This window comes from Sinocyclocheilus anshuiensis, unplaced genomic scaffold (genome assembly GCF_001515605.1).
Source record: "Sinocyclocheilus anshuiensis isolate Anshui unplaced genomic scaffold, SAMN03320099.WGS_v1.1 scaffold1662, whole genome shotgun sequence".
NCBI lineage: Eukaryota > Metazoa > Chordata > Actinopteri > Cypriniformes > Cyprinidae > Sinocyclocheilus > Sinocyclocheilus anshuiensis.
The window spans coordinates 945,170-962,617 of record NW_015545835.1 but is presented as its reverse complement, the minus strand read 5'-3'; the positions used below and the strand labels follow the sequence as shown (position 1 = coordinate 962,617).

The following is a 17,448-nucleotide window of genomic DNA, read 5'->3' as shown; positions in this document are numbered from 1 at the left end:
GCTTTCCGCTGAGATTGATGATGTCAATCAAGCCTTGCAATGGCTGCACGGACATTGCTCGTGCGTCTTTTGCCTGGGCCACGGCCACACGGAAGCCACAATTGTCGACCCCAACTGTCCTCATTGCAAGGAGATGAACCTCCGTACAGGGATAGCCCACCTGCTCAATGAGCAGCCAACCCTCAGCTCGAAGCAGTCCTCCTCCACCGCCTCTGTTGAGCCGCGGAGGAAGAAGCTTTGTCACCCTGAGGTAGAAACTGGCAGGTCCAGTGGCGAGCTCATGCCGGCGCATTGCCTACATGCCTCCCTCTCTCTGGGTCCATCCTGCTCCCCAGTGGCATATACCGATGCGGGCTTCCATCCCCCTTTTGGCGCCAAGGACATGGTATCATTTGGGGCCCCCGATGAAGAACGTGAGAACGCCATGTCAACCGCTGCGACTGACTTGATCGATTGGGCCGCCAGTCCCACTGAGGATTTCCCGGCAAAGCATCACAGTGAGGCCGTGATGAGTTCATCCGCATTATATCCAAGGCAGTGGAAGTACTCGAGATGGAGTGGGCCCCTCCCACCGAACCAGAACGCAGCAGACTGGAAGAGTGGTAACTCCAGCCTGGCCGCCGTCGCAATGCGGGCTTCCAAAGGGCAGCCCCCTTTTTTCCTGAAGTTCACACAGAGGTATCTAAGATGTGGCATGCCCCGTATTGGGCATGTGCCCACATCTCTGGACCAGCGCTCCTCAATACAGCCGATGGTGCAGACGCACAGGGATATTCAAATCTTCCCTCATGTGAGGAAGTAGTGGCTGCCCATCTCTGCCCAGAATCGTTGAAGGTCAAATCCTCTGTCGTACACCCCAACAAAGCATGCCACACTACTGCCAACATAGCTGGGAAGGCCTACAAGGCAGCCACCCAAGCAGCCCTCCACATGATGGCTGTACTGCAAGTTTTCCAGGCCAACTAATCTCGCCCTGCGAGCTGCAAAGTCCACAGCCTAATCCATTGGCCACACGATTGGGAGTCTCGTTGTGTTGAACCGCTACCTCTGGCTGACACTGACTGATAAGAAGGATGCGGAGGCAGTCCTCCTTAACCCCTCCAACCCCCCCGCCTCTTCGGCAGCTCAGTGGAGTCCTTCTCACTTACGCTCATCCTCAGCCCAGTACTCATCATCTAGATCGCAGCCAGCCCCCACCTCTAGGTCACGGACGGAGCCAGAGCCTTCGAGGAGCCACAACCTACTCTTTACCTCTTCCCTAAATGGCAGGGTCCTCGCCCATCAGGAATCCCGGCCCCGAAAACTCAGTCGCGCTAATGACTGCCCGGGAAGGAAGAGAACTTCCTCAGCTCGCAGCCCAGTGTCGGAGACAAGCCAGCATCGAAATCTGCCCGTCCCAGTTCTTTGCCTGTTTCCCTCGTACCCTGCCTGCAATTCAAGTATAGAAAACCCTGCAAATTGCCTGATTGCAGTTATTCTATCATTCTTGAAAGAGCGCTTAGCTGCTGGCTGCGCGCCTTCTACGCTCAAGGTATATGTCCTCGCAATATCAGCATTCCATGATCTAGTGGTCAAATTTCTATGGGGAGCGAGGCAGATGAACCCTTCTCACCCACCCACTATCCCCACTTGGGAACTAGCTTTGGAACTAAAAGCATTGTCGTTGTCACGAATCCGGTCCATGGACTTCCGTTCAATCGCCACCAGAGGTCACTCTTCCGTTACATTGACTCTCACACTACACAAACTGTTGCATGTCATCCCGGACTACATATCCCATCATCCATTGCACTGATTGCACACAGCTGTAACCAATCTCACACTCACTATATTACACCCACTCAGATTCTTTTCAAACTGCCAAGTATTGTTTAGCGTGTATCACTGCTATAGCTGATAGCTACCTTACGGAGCCTGCTTAGTTTTCCTAGCCTTATCTTAGTCTTGCCTTATCTGTTTTCTCGTGTTCTGATCTTTGCCTTATACCTGGATTATCCCTCTAGTCTCGCCCCTGTTGGATTACGTTCGCCGTCGACTGACCCTCGCTTGTTTACTGGACTGCTCTTGTTTTGTCTTCTATATACCTATTTGCCATTGCCTGACCCTCGCCTGTTTTGACCACACCCTTAATAAAGCTTGCAAATGGATCCAACCGTCTCACGTCTTGTTTGCCCCGTAACAGAATACTCGGCCATTCAAGGATCCAGCAGCTTTACCGAAGGACATTGGCCAGGTATGAACACAGCGATTCTAATACTAGCTCTCAAGCAGGGCACACGATCACTTGAGGGTTACATTGAGGAATATTTGGCTTTGGCTAATGGCTCAGAATTACCGGACTGTATGTTAATTGACTTTTTCTGTGATGGCCTTAACCAGCCTTTAAAATCAAGAGTGATTCATGAGGGTCCTCGTTTGTCACTAAGTAGTTTTTTGGATCATGTTTTGTGGACTGTTGGTTCAGCGTTCACGGTGGGTGTCATGGAGGAACGCGACACCGCACTCATTCCTGTAATGGCAGGCCACAACAACGTCCCGTTATATCACAGCTGATCTTCATGAGGCAAGTCAAGTCACAGTTTATTGTCATGAATAAAGTCAAGTCACAGTTAATCTTCGTGAGTCTTGTCAAGTCACAGCTAATCTTCATGAGCCATGTCAAGTCACAGCTGACATGAGTCAAGTCAAGTTATAGTTGATCTTCGTGAGCCAAGTCAAGTCACGGTTGATCGTCATGAGTCAAGTCAAGTTATAGTTGATCTTCGTAAGTCAAGTCAAGTCAAGTCACAGCTGCTCCTCATAAGTCCAGAAATGTCTCAACTGATCATCCAGACTAGTGTGAGGGATGCACCGCTGGTGTCTGCACGCACAGCTGGTATTCCCAAACCCACTTACTCTAACCCTTCTGTTCCTGAACTAATTCCCCTGTCTGAAGCGCTTCCCATGATGGGGATCACTTTATGTTTCGTTTGGGCTGCGTACCCCACCACAGACCTGCCCGAGGTGGCGACGTCCACTGTGATGTTTCCAGAGGTGGCGGCTGATGCTGCAGAACCTCTTGGGGTAGTGGTGCTCACTGCTGTGTTCTCCGAGGCGATGGCGCCTGCCGCAGCTTCACCAAAGGTGGCAGCACATGCTGCAGAACCTTCTGAGGCAGAGGCGTTCGCTTCAGCTCCTTGCACAATGGTGCCGCCCAGCAACGCACCTTCAGCCTGTCTTGTCACAGTCAAAGGAACCATTATTGAACTCTTCCTGTATCCTGATGGTCCTACTGTAGAACCTCCAGAGGTGGCGGCATTCTCTGCAGAACCTCCAGAAGTGTCAGTGGTATCCACTTATGAACTCTCGTCCTGTCCTGTCACGGCTATGGAGGCCGTCTGTGAACTCTCTGCCTGTCCTATCATGGCTATGGAGGCCGTCTGTGAACTCTCTGCCTGTCCTGTAATGGCTATAGAGGCTGCTTTTGAACTTTTGTCCTGCTCTGGATCAGCCGATGAGGCCATCTCTGAACTCTCGTCCTGTTCTGAATCAGACATGGAGACTGATTGTGAACTGTAAGTTCGACTAAGGGCTGCTAATGAATTTTTTTCTGAATGGTATGTCTGTCCACTAATTTCAAATAATATGTCTGATGCACCATCTGTTTGTCCAGTTTCAGTCACTGATATGTCTACCAGTCCAGTGTCAGTTAACACACCCACTTTTGAACTGTCAGTCTATCCCATATCTACCCATGAGTCTGTTTGTGAACTGTCTTCCTGTCTAGCTTCAGTCAGTGAGCCTGTTTTTGAACTGTCTGCCCATCCAGTTTCAGTCAGTGAGCCTGTTTATGTACTGTCAACCCAACCAGTCTTTGTCAATGCACCCAATCTTGAACGGTCTGTCACAGCCCCAGAACCCACCTCTGTACTCTTAACTCTGCCTGTCATGAGCCCAGAAACTAAGAACGCACACCATGTCTGCCCTGCTAACCCTGTCACTGCCAATCCAGTTCCCGTCCTGTCTATCAAGCTCAAGGAGACTGTTAAATAACTATCTGCATGTCCTGTTCCAGCCCTTGAGACCGTAAAATGCACTGTCTGTCTCCTGTGTTTCAGTTTTCCCTAGACTCCAGTTCCTGCCATGGGCTCCTGATCACTCTGGTCCAGAGACCTTACCTGAGCTCCCTATAGGCTCTAGTAGCCTTGTCACAGCCCAAAGATCCTCCTTTGAACTCCTAGCCCTGTATGTCATGAACTCAGTTGTCATCAGGGAAACAGTTGAGGGACTCGTTATATTTCCTGCCTCGGTCCTTGGGGCCGTGAATATTCTGTCTGTGTTGTCTGTCTCCGCTCTCTCTACGTTACAGTCTCTGCCATGGTCTCCTGATCAGTTTGGCTTGCCGTGGGGGTCTTCTGCTCAGTCTGCTCCGCCGTGGTGGTCTTCTGCTCTGTCTGCTCTGGTCTGGTGGTCTTCTACTCCGTCTGCTCTGGTCTGGTGGTCTTCTGTCCAGCTCTGGTGGTCATCTGCTCCGCTGTGGAGATCTTCTGTTTTGCTCTGGTGGTCTTCTGCTCCGCCGTGGGGTTCTTCGGTCCCGTCTGCTCTGCTGTGGTGGTCCTCAGCTCCACCTGTACTGCCGGCTCCGCCCTGGCCTCTTCACTTCCATGTGGACCTGGCTCTCCGTCCCTCCCCCTGTTCCGCCTCCGCTCCACCGCCCTCCTGGATCGTGCGTCTGGAAGCCGCTCCTTGGGGGGGCTCTGTCACGAATCCGGTCATGCCTCCCTCTCTCCGCCACCAGAGGTGACTCTTCCGTTACATTGACTCTCACACTACACAAACTGTTGCATGTCATCCCGGACTACATATCCCATCATCCATTGCACTGATTGCATACAGCTGTAATCAATCTCACACTCACTATATTACACCCACTCAGATCCTTTTCAAACTGCCGAGTATTGTTTAGCGTGTATCACTGCTATAGCTGATAGCTACCTTACGGAGCCTGCTTAGTTTTCTTAGCCTTATCTTAGTCTTGCCTTATCTGTTTTCTCATGCTCTGATCTTTGCCTTGTACCTGGATTATCCCTCTAGTCTCGCCCCTGTTGGATTACGTTCGCCGTCGACTGACCCTCGCTTGTTTACTGATCTGCTCTTGTTTTGTCTTCTATATACCTGTTTGCCATTGCCTGACCCTCGCCTGTTTTGACCACGCCCTTAATAAAGCTTGCAAATGGATCCGTACGTCTCACGTCTTGTTTGCCCCGTAACAGTCGTATCCACCGTTCGAGCCACTGCAGTCGATTTCATTAAAAATGCTCTCTTATAAGACAGCACTTTTGCTAGCACTCGTTTCGGTGACTCATGCATGGATTTTGGCTCCAGTGACTGCAATGTTGTTCTCAAACCTATAGGGATGTAACAATTCACCGCGAGCCGGTTGAAAATCGATACAAATATGTGACGATTCAAATCAGTTGAGATGTTAAACGAATCATGATACATTTGGGGGTGGGAGTTTATATGAATGTATCTCTGAGGGGAACTGACTGTCTTTAGAAAAGTTTAGATGATATTTTCTTTTCATCTTGTCTCTGTATAATTCATATTAAAGCAGTTCATAAGCACTGCACTGCTTTGTTTACAGCGGTAACCAAGGAAACGCTGTATCGCTGCTGTTCCATAAGCGCCACCTGCTCTCAGAGAGTGAATCTGCGTCTCATTCAGAGCTTCTGCTGTTTGTTTCGTGCAGATGTTTTATGTAGTATAGTTTCACAAAACTAAAGTCAGAGCATTCTGTTTTTGTTTTAGAATTTCAAATTATACAATCTAATTTATATATATTTTTAAAATGCATGTATTCAGCATCTTTGGATTGTTATTCAAATGCAGTGGTTGCTTCTAATTTTGAATGAAAAGAGCACAGGCAAAGCCTTTGTTTATATGAAGAGGTTTTTTGTCTTATTTATTTGATTAGATTTGGGGGTTTGTTTTAAAATTTCAATTTAGTTTTGCTATTTGACATATTTCTGTTTCACAAAGAAATGTGCAGCATTTTGTCCAAGCAATAATAAAAAGACACCTTTTAATTTATAATTTGTCTTAAATCTAATTTTGTTTAAAAAAAATTGTGAGAAAATCGAATCGTGAAATCAGTATCGTGAATCGAATTGAATCGTGAGTTGAGTGAATCATTAAATCCCTACAAACCTAGGGAGAGTTATGTCTCTAAAGTGCTCTCAACACCATTCAGAGCCCAGGTTATAACTCTGTCAGCATTCGTCCCGAGTTGAGCAGCTCTTCATCTGTTTAGGTGGCCTCAATAAAGTGCTGCCTGTCTTAAAGCATAGGCTATCCCATTGGATTGTGGATGCAATAGCTCTGGCTTACAGTTCACAGAATGTGGAGTGCCCTATAGGTCTTCGGGCTCACTCTACAAGGTGGATCGCTTCATCATGGGCATGGGCAAATGTAATATCCATTGAAGACATTTTCTCTGCAGCAGGATGGGCTTCATCAAACACTTTTGCCAGATTTAACAATCTAGATGTTTCTTACCTGGCCTCTCGAGTTCTGTCTGTACAGGAGAGCTAAGCTCAAGGTATGTAGCCCATTCAGTTTGCTGTTGCTGCTATACAAACCAATCGTTATGCTGCTTCACTTACAATACAAGGCTGAAGTGGCTGGTAGGCCCCGCCCCCTGTTCTTGGGTGAGGTGTTTCAACTAGATCCGCTAGGCTGCATTGGTCATAATAGGGAGGCGCCAGCACTGCCACTGCCTAACCCACCTAAGTTGACTCCTGTTGCAGTGGATTGGAACCATTATGTTGAGTCGTCCCAATGCTTTAGGTATAGTTTAACAACCCTAATCTTGTATTAATGAACCGGAACTCACCGCTTCATTTTTTCAATCACCATAAAGGCAGGTCAGTCCGCCTAAATTATATTTCTGCACTCTATTAATGAACCGGGACTTCCCGCTTGATTTCGGCGAGCTGTCTTATGGCCATGTACACTGCATATGCCATGATAGTCACCGTTTTTATCACTCACTGAGCGGCGGCTTGCCCCTTTCATCAGCGAGTTATGGCAACATTCACAAGCACCAGGCTTGCCGCTTCCTTTCCCTTGTTCTGCTCAATGAACGTGCTAGAGTGGCTGATTAAGGGCCCCTCTTTGGTCCATGTTTCAACTAGGTCCATGGTGCCACTCCAGCAGCATCGCCGATTTTGAGCAACTTCGTGAATTAATTTTGATTGAAGATTTAAAAAATTTCTTACAAGACAAAATTGTTGTTTATTTGAATGAGAAGAAAATGTTGACTCTTGCTGAGGCTGCTGTGTATGCAGACGAGTTCACTTTGACTCATAAAAATGCGTTTGTTGCACGCCGTGAACCGCATCATTCCGTGCCTTTTGAAAAAAATAATACAACTTTAAAAGTACCTAAGCAGGCAAAATCTTGTGAGTGCTTTTATTGTCACAAAATTGGCCACTTGATTGTGACATGTCCATCATTGAGAAAGAAAAATCAGAGGAAATCAACTAAAAGTGTTGGTTTCATTCATTGGTTTCATTCACAGTAAATCAGATTCAAAAATTTGATGCAGGGTATGATCCATTTGTATATCAAGGAATGATCTGCTTCCACTTCCGGAAGTTATCGAAACCCTATGTGTGACCCTGTTACTTTTAGCGAGTTAGCGTCTGAATTTCCGTAAGTTTTCTGTGCGTGCATGGTTACGCGGGCTCACGCGTGTAAATTTAGTGATTTGGTTGATATTTCTGACACATTTTTGGTAACTGAGAACAAGCATGGGGATAGTACTGTGACACCTGTGTCGCAAGGTTTGGAGACGCTGTCCATGGCTAGTGGTGCTGAACTGGAGTCAGGTGATCTGCCGCTGTCCATTGATTAAGTTCTGATTTCTGCCAAACAGAAAAAAGACCCTTCTCTGTTGCGCTGAAGAAATGTGGCGTTAACTTCAGAGGAGACCGTTTATATTTAGTTATTTTTGGGACAACAAAGTATTAAAGAGAATATGGACCCCGAAGAGGTCTGACGGTTTAGGTTGGGATGTTGTTTTCCAACTGGTAATGCCTAAGTGTTTACGCAAACAAGTTCTGAGTGTGGCACATGATAATGTTGCTGGGCATTTGGGCATAACCAAAACGTATGATCGGATCTTGCGTTGTTTCTTCTGACCTGGTATTATATCAGACGTAGCCCAGTATTGACACTCGTGTCACGTGTGTCAGGTTGTGGGAAAGCCTAATCAGACTATTCCTCCAGATCCCCTTAAATCTATTCCTGTCATGGATGAGCCTTTCGCATGAGTAATTTTGGACTGTGTTGGACCATTACTGCAAACGAAGTCTGGACATGTGTATCTGATCACGCTTATGTGCACGGCTACACGGCTACACGTTATTCAGTGGCAATACCGCTACGCTTGCTGAAAGCAAAGGCTGTAGTAAAAGCCCTGATTATGTTCTTTTCTACCTAATTTTATGTCTCGACTTTTTAAGCAGGTGCTGTCTCAACTGAAAATTAAGCATGTTACATCTAGTGCTTCCCATCCTGAGTCCCAAGGTGCTTTGGAAAGGTTTCATCAAACCTTGAAGTCCATGTTAATTTACCTTGTTTCATTCAGTACTTAAGTTCTTCCTTTTCCTGTTTTGAGAGTGTTGTATTCATCCTTCTGTCCTGTTTACCTGTGCGTTTTTGATTAAAGGCCTGCAACACTACGTGACAAACATATGTTAATTGTTGCTAGTTTAAGAGCTATCCAGTTGAAGTTTCAGTTGACACTTGCTTGCATGCCTTGAACTGTTAATAATGTAGGTGGACTCAGCACTTAAGGTGCTGAGCACTTGAGGTATATAAAGTGGCCTAATCTCAGTTAGTACAGGAGAAGCATTTTGTCTGTCAGAGTGAGCAGTAGCTGTAGTGTGCTTGCTGTGTTTGTTGATCTGGATTAGCAGCTGTTGCTAGCAAGGAGTTTGAACTGCACTACCTGCCTATCCCATTGATAGTCCTTGGTGACTTCAACATCCACCTAGAAAAACCTCAAGTGACTGACTTCCTAACTCTTCTGGCATTATTTTACCTCACAAGACAGCACACCTGTGTGACATACAAAGTTGGCTAAGAGCTAGACCTTATTCTCACATGTAACTGTACCACTGAAAACCATTTTGTTACTCCATTACCAGTGTTGGGCAGTAACTAGTTACTGTAATAATATTATTTTCTGCAGTAACTAGTAGTGTAACTAATTACTATTATGATTTCAGTAATAATATTACAGTTACCATCCATAAAACAGCTAGTTACTTTTGATGCCTCAACTCCTACTGAGTTGAAATCCAACAATCCAATCATTTCTAGATTTATTTTCATAATTTTCACGACTCGCACAGACACATGAAGTCACCAGTGCATCAGAAAAGCTTGGAATATGGAAAAGCTTACATTCAGGGGATGGAAATATTTCCATTACACTGATTTTGTCAGGAGAAAAGCTGATCTGAACACAGATGTGTAAGTTGTGGCATTACTTTACTCTGACATTACATGGCTTGCCCACCCACACCCCTCTGATCCCGATATTAGTTATATTACTATAATTAAAAATCTTATGAATTTATGTTATTTATTTTGATAAAATACTTCAAGAAATATAATCATATTTGGGTAACAGAGAAATTATAACTACAATTAGCTTCAATCTACACGACAATTAATACAACACTTTTACTTAAAAGTCACTATCAATCATGATGAGGCAGGAATATATTGTTAGTAACATTTTAGAAAAATGTTATGGGGAAGAAACACAATTACAACTTCTGTGGGGTGTAAAGGAAGTGTAATGTAACTACTAGTCTAACTACTTACTGTTGCCAGATAGTAATAAGTAAAGTAGTAACTAGTAACGAGTAATAACTTACATTTTTGGAGTAACGAGCCCAACACCTCATTACACCTCTCTGACCACTTCTTTCTCACTCTGCCTTCATGCCTGCCACTGACCTTCTGGTCTCCTTTCACCGTAACCTCCATTCTCTCAAGACATCTCACCAACATTGCTACCCGCTCTCACTTACATCATCAACACATCCCTCACTACTGGCAAATTTCCCACCACATTTAAGCAGGCTTGGGTAATTCCACTGTTCAAGAAATCAACACTCAATCCCTCTGCAGTTGAAAACTACAGACCAGTCTATCTTCTGCCTTTTCTATTTAAAAATAATTGTATTTAATCAGCTCTCTGCTTTTCTGCCACAAATCAACTTACTTGACAAAAACCAGTCTGACCATTGCTGAAACTCTTCGGCTGGCAAGAGCAAACTCCAAATCATCTGTTTTTTTTTGTTTTCTGCTTGATCTGAGTACAGCCTTCAACACTGTGAACCACCAGATCCTTCTGCCCACTTTCTCTGACTTGGGCTCCAGTCTAACCTTACAGGCAGATCTTTCTGGGTTTCATGGAGAGGTGGGTTGTCTGAGTCACATCAGCTAATCACTGGAGTTCCTCAAGGTTCAGTACTCACTCCTCTTCTTTTCTCCATTTACACAACCTCACTTGGCATGATCATAAAGGCACATGGCTTCTCTTACCACTGCTATGCAGATGATGCGCAGCTCTGTCTTTCATTTCAACCTGATGATCCCACTGGCTCAGCCTGTATCTCTGCCAGCCTTTCAGACATCTCTGCTTGGATGAAAGTTCATCTGCAGCTCAAATTTGCAAAGGCTGAGCTCTTTGTAATCCCTGCAAACCCATCAGTTGACCACAACATCATTGTGCAGCAAGGAACCTGGATATAGTGTTTAATGACCAACTGAGCTTTTCCATCCACACCTCAACAACAGCCTAGTCATGCAGGTTTGCACTGTACAACATTAGGAAAATCAGAATTCTGTCAGAATAAGCAGCACAGTTACTCGTCCAAGCGCTTGTAATTTCAAGACTGGACTACTGTAATGGGCCTTCCAACAAGTGCAACTAAGCTACCAGAAAACAGTAGCATGTCTAGTCTTCTATCAGCCAAAGAGAACCCATGTCACACCCTCCAGATCTCACTCCATCAAATGTAAGTTTTTAATGCTGGCTTTCAGAACCACCACTGCAACAGCTCCTCCCTACTAGTGTTATTTTAGTTAATGAAAACTATGATGAAAAATGTTTGTTGACAATCTTTTTTCCCATGACTAAAATAAGACGATGACGAGATGACAATAAGGTCAATAAACGATAACTATGACTATATCAACATGCAATATCATTGACGATAAAAGATGAGACTAAAATGTACTTCAAAAAAATAAAACTTAAAATATTATTGTGGCTGCTGTGCACGCCTCTACTATGTGAGCTTTCATGTGTGCGGTTACCAGATACCAAGAGTTGAAATCCACAAATCAGAGCTTCTCTGTTAAAATTATAAACTTTCTACCCAGTGTTTATCTTAATTTTTTCAATCTGGCAACCACGAGCACGTGCTTGCTCTTGATTGCGAAGAAGCCCCGACGAGGATCTGAAAATATGGACAAGCAAGTAACCTGGCGTTTAGCAATCTCCATGTGAGATGTTCGGCTTAAATGAAAGTGTCATTCAGCCAGTCCGTGTTCTGTCATGAGATCTCGACTATATTGTTTGCGATTGTGGTTGTTGAATAAATGTACTTACTCAACCACTGTTGTTTTAACAGAGAAATATTGCAATTTTGAATGATTAAAATTACTATTAGGAATTTCACTGTTATAATATGTTTTGTTTGTTTTACCAGTTTTCATAATGTAGACAGGGAGAGTGCATAAGTGTAATTATTAATTATGCATATTAATTTACACATTAAATAGCCTATAATAAATCATTACACTAGATGAGGCAAAATAAACCATTTGTATGAGTCGACATTCTATTGATTTGTGCTTATTGGTGAAAGTGCAGTGAATTGTGCACCTGAAATGCAAAAATCAATTTCTCAAATGACAACGATCATTACGATTATAATTTTGAGCAAAAATATTTTTTATCAGATTAACCATTATACAGCATGAAAATGTGACTAAGATTTCATTGACTAAAACTGTTCCTTCACAACAAGGAAAAATAAATCACTCTCCGAAACCTTTGCCTTCTCTGTTCCTCATTGGTGGAATGAGCTGCCTCCACCTGAACTGATAAAAGCATCACATCCTTCAAAAAGCAGCTGAAGACACAGCTCTTCTGTAAGCACTTAACCACTCCACACTCTTAAAATAATGCACTTACACACACAAAAAAAATTATTCTCGGCATTTCTCCTCTTATCTAGCTTGGTTTCTAATCTTGTTGTCTAATAAATCTAGCATTGTGTATTACAAATGTTGTTGACTCTGACAAATTACTTTGTTCCTCTTTTGTACGTTGCTTTGGTAAAAGTGTCTGCCAAATAGATAAATGTAAAATGTAAACTTAAATAAAAAACTGTAAGACTTTTTTTATTACTGTCATTCAAAGACTATTGGAATTGAGTATTACTGAAGCAAAGCTAAGAATTACTGGAGGTAATATTAAGCACACCAAGGGACTGTGATACTGAGCAGTCCCTAAGAATAAATTACACCCACAGAAAGTATTATTTAAATACACATGTTTGACTGAGCTGTTCCATTTACAGTTTCCATTGGATTGTGTTACCTGCTGAATTTCTTCATTTGTAATAAACAGGCTGTGGTTAGATCCTCACCTCATCTCTCTCTCTCTACGACAAAACATTAAAACTCGAGCCACTGTGCGATTTACCCGAGTTAGTGATAAATAGAAAAGTGTAAGAGAATATCTATCTTTATTTTGTATTTTGATTACATCTCATGGATGGAAAATAATCAGCAGAAATGTAAATATACAATGTTCATGTCATATGTAATTGTGACTCCATGGTGTGTTTTCTAATCCCAGGTTAAACTGTTCAGCAGTTGCTTAGTGATAACAATGCAGGTCTTTGGACTGAAATTCTGAGTAAAAGTGGTGCATCCCAGTTTGCCCCTGATGGTGTCTGTGTCACAGGAAATGGCCAACACCAACACTATTACAAATATGACCTGAACAACATGTTTGTGAGTGTCTGGATGTGTCAGACACACACATTCTAACATTGACATTTAGAAAGCAGCAAATGAGCCTGGTGTGAAGTTTTAGAACCAGAGATGGTTTACCTGTCCTCTGACATTTCTACTCACATACCTCTTTCTCTGAGAGACGCTCTTGTAGGGAGGCAAGTTGGCTTTTCAGTTCCTTATTTTCATTCTTATACATTTCTGCCTCTTCTGTCTGTTGCAGAAGAGAAAGTAGTGGTTAGTCATTTGTATACAGAAAATATTGTTTTGTTTTGTTACTTTTTTATTCACTTTTGGTTAAGAACAAAGATGGCAGCAGCTGAGAATGATGCTCCATTCCTCCAAGATTGTGGTAGTTTGAAATCTGAAATTGTCTAAATTAAAGCTACATTTACACTACAATGATGTACTATGGATCATTCACATGGATGCTGTATTATGCCTATAGTCCAAGCACACACAAAAAATTGTGTTTTTGTAATTTACATGGAGACGAATCGTTTTCAGGTCCCCAAAATGCTTTTGTCATGTAAATACCAAAACACATTAAAAGCTTTCTGTTATTAGTTGAAAACTGTCTCATGTAAACAGCCCCTCAATGTGTCTCAATCTAAACAGTCAGTCTTTCGAGTAGGCATTGCAGCAGCTATAGAGTCAGTAGATAATCTGGGCTTTGTCAAGTTAACTTTAAAATAATGTTTAAATGTTGCATCAGAAAGTTTATTCATGTATTTATTTATGAATGAATAAATGAATGAATGACTATTACTGGAAATAAAACTGAAATGGTCCCAGTCTCTTAACCTCATACATGCTCATAGTTTACCTAAAACTTTTAAGCATATTTATATAAGAATTGAACATTGTGTCTTAAGAGTTTTGCAAGAACCACAGGTGGTCAGGCATGTGTCTTGTAGAGTGCAAGTGTGTTTTCTGTGATATATTCAGTGGACGGAGTGCGACTCTGAGCTAAAGTCAACAAATCCTCTAGTTTGATTTATATGTCAGATTGCAGCTCTGATTTATTTAAATAGTGGGGGAAATTACCTGACAAATGACAGGGCACACTTTTGCTTTTTGAAATGACTTTTTAAAAAAGAAATATCCCTGCCAGCTACCAACTGTCTTGCAGAAGGGGTGAATAATCCTGCTCCTGGAGGGACACCTTTCATCAAAATTCCATCAAAATAGCTCCATCCCTAATTAAACACACCTGAACTAATAAAAGTCTTTAGGATCACTAGAAATGTCTCGGTTGCATATGTAACCCTCGTTCCCTGAAGAAACGGTAATGACCGACGAATTGGGATCTCGCTTAGGGAGACCAATCCCCTTCGAGTGTAAACTAAACGAGCCAATGCACATTGGCATGCGATGATTGCATCCAGCCGCCACTGATCGCAGAGTGAGTATAACTAGGCAGCAGGTGCAACGCATACTCAGGTTTTCGCTGAGGACCCGAGCCGGTGACCCGGCCGCTCAGCGTTGGTACAGCAGCTGTCGCGACGGGACGTGACGTCTCCATTCCCTCCTTCAGGGAATGAGGGATACATACGTAACAGAGACGTTCCCTTTGAGTTGGTCACTCTCGACGTCATGTTGGTAATGACTGATGAATTGGGATCCCTACAAAAAACACCATGGATTCCAGTGTCTTCCAGTGAAACTTCCAGTGTCCTATGCGAGCCTCCTGCACCCCCTTTTCAGCGTAGGCCGGGGCTCGCAACAAGAAGGCGACCGACGAATTGGGATCCCTACCATGGATGCTGCCCCTTCCAGTGTCTTGGACGAGCCTCCTGCGCCCCTTTTTGGTATAGGCCAGGGCTCGCAACAAGAAGGCCAGTCACTGTTGTCATAGCACTACCCACTCAGTGAGACTGGATAACACTGGGAAAAAGCCCCATCCTTCCCGAAGGAGATTTCGGAAGTACTTACAAATATGGACAAGCGTTTAGGTGCATGTGGAATATTAGAGGTGATTATAACCCTCTTGGAAATGGCAGAAGTCTGCCGGGGAAACACGGGCTCTGAGGCTATACCGTGGACTTTACACATATGGGATCCACTTAGGTCTCTACATATGGAAGCCAGCCCTCTACCGGTTCTCACAGATTCAGGGCCATCCTCTGCTTAGAGACGGCATTCCCCTTCTGCCGGCCTCCATAACAGACAAAGAGCTGATCTGAGGTCCTGAAGCTTTGTGTCCGGTCTACGTACCATCTCAAGTCTCGGATGGGACAAAGCAAAGCTAGGGCAGGGTCTGCCTCCTCCGGGGGCAGCGTTTGCAAGTTCACTACCTGATCCCTGAAGGGGGTAGTAGGAACCTTGGGCACGTACTCGGGCCGGGGCCTCAGGATTACCTGTGGCCAATGCAGTCAGGAGCAGAGTTTTAATTGAAAGAAACTTTAGCTCGACTGACTGCAAAGGCTCAAATGGGCCCTGCTGTAGTGCTTTGAGCACAAGAGTCAGGTCCCAAGAGGGTATAGAGGGGGGCCGGAAGGATTTAACCTTCTTGCCCCCCTAAGGAGCCTGACGACCAAGTCATGCCTTCCTACCGACTTCTGTTCCATGAGGTCGTGGTATGCAGCAATTACAGCCACATAGACTTTAAGGGTGGAGGAAGACAGCCTTCGCTCCAACCCTTGCTGCAAAAAGGACAGCACGACTCTAATCAGGCATCTTCGGGGGTCCTCTCGGTGTGAAGAACACCACTTGACGAACAGGTTTCACTTCAAGGCATAAGCGTGTCTTGTAGACAGTGCTCTTGCCGAAGTAATTGTGTCTAACCTCTTGGGGTAGGCCACCTAGAACCTCCACGTCCCGTCCAGAGTCAGTCACATAGACTTTGAGGGTGGAGGGAGACAGCCTTCGCTCCAACCCTTGCTGCAAAAAGGACAGCACGACTCTAATCAGGCATCTTCGGGGGTCCTCTCGGTGTGAAGAACACCACTTGACGAACAGGTTTCACTTCAAGGCATAAGCGTGTCTTGTAGACAGTGCTCTTGCCGAAGTAATTGTGTCTAACCTCTTGGGGTAGGCCACCTAGAACCTCCACGTCCCGTCCAGAGTCAGTAGATACTTCCTCAGAAGAATCTGCCAGAGAGGGGCTGTCACAAGGAGCATTAGTTCCGGGATCCAGGTCCGAGTGGGCCAGTAGGGCGCCACAAGCAGGACCTGCTCTTCGTCCTCCCTGATCATGCACAGAGTCTGTGCGAGAAGGCTCATTGGGGGAAACGCATACTTGCGAAGGCCCCGCGGCCAGCTGTGTGCCAGTGCGTCCGTGCCGAGTGTTCCTTCGATCAGGGAGTAAAACAACTGGCAGTGAGAAGTCTCTGGAGACGCAAACAGGTCTACCTGAGCGGCTCCGAAATGTCTCCATATCAGCTGGACCATCTGGGGATGGAGTCTCCATTCCCCGGGGTGCACAGCTCGTGACAGCTCATCGGCTGCCCGGTTGTGCAAGCCCGGAATGTGAATGGCACGAAGCGACCTCGGATGCTTCTGACTCCAGAGGAGGAGGTAGTGGGCGAGTTGCAACGGGAGCGTAGACCACCTTGTCAGTTGATGTACACAACGATCGCAGTGTTGTCCGTGCGGACCAGCACGTGCTTACCTCGTAAGCGTCCTCTGAGGCAAGGCGTACTGCTAACAACTCTAGGCAGTTGATGTGCCAGTGCAGTTGGGGGCACATCCAAACCCCCGATACTGCGTGCCCGTTGTACGTGGCCCCCCAGCCGGTGGTGGAGGCATCCGTGTAAACCACAGCATGCCTGGAGACCTGCTCTAGGGGCACTCCTGCCCGGAGAAACGCAAGGTCTGACCACGGGGTGAAGGTTTGGCGGCAGGCCGGTGTGACTTGGACCCGGTGAATGCCGCGTTGCCACGCCCACCTCGGGACTCTGCCATAGAGCCAGTGTTGAAGCGGTCTCATATGAAGCAGCCCCAGCGGCGTGACTGCTGCTGCAGCTGTCATATGCCACAGGAGCCTCTGAAACTATTTCAGTGGGACCGCCGTCCTGCTCTTGAACATATTCAGGCAGTTCAACACCGACTGAGCACGTCCCTGCGTGAGGTGTGCTGTCTGTTCGACCGAATCCAACTCCATACCGAGAAAAAAGATCCTCTGCGTCGAGGAGAGTTTTCTCTTTTCTCAGTTGACCTGAAGGCCCAACCGGCTGAGGTGTGAGAGCACCAAGTCCCTGTGTTCGCACAACTGATCCTGAGACTGAGCTAGTATGAGCCAGTCATTGAGGTAGCTGAGAATGCGAACGCCCTGCTCTCTTAGGGGAACAAGGGCTGCCTCCACAACTTTTGTGAAGACACGGGGCAACAGGGACAGCCCGGAGGGCAGGACCT

The 17,448-nt window shown here is 45.3% G+C and overlaps 1 protein-coding gene across 1 annotated transcript in view; it reads right to left on the bottom strand.

Annotated features, from left to right (window-relative positions):
- LOC107698424 (ERC protein 2) overlaps positions 1-17,448 on the bottom strand; it is a 94,720-nt gene that overhangs the window by 40,627 nt on the left and 36,645 nt on the right. The window contains exons 7-8 of the mRNA XM_016499426.1: positions 13,212-13,306; positions 12,214-12,215 (exon numbers count right to left, since the gene is read on the bottom strand). Coding sequence (XP_016354912.1) covers positions 12,214-12,215; positions 13,212-13,306 — 97 coding nt within the window. The remainder of the gene's footprint in view (positions 1-12,213; positions 12,216-13,211; positions 13,307-17,448) is intronic.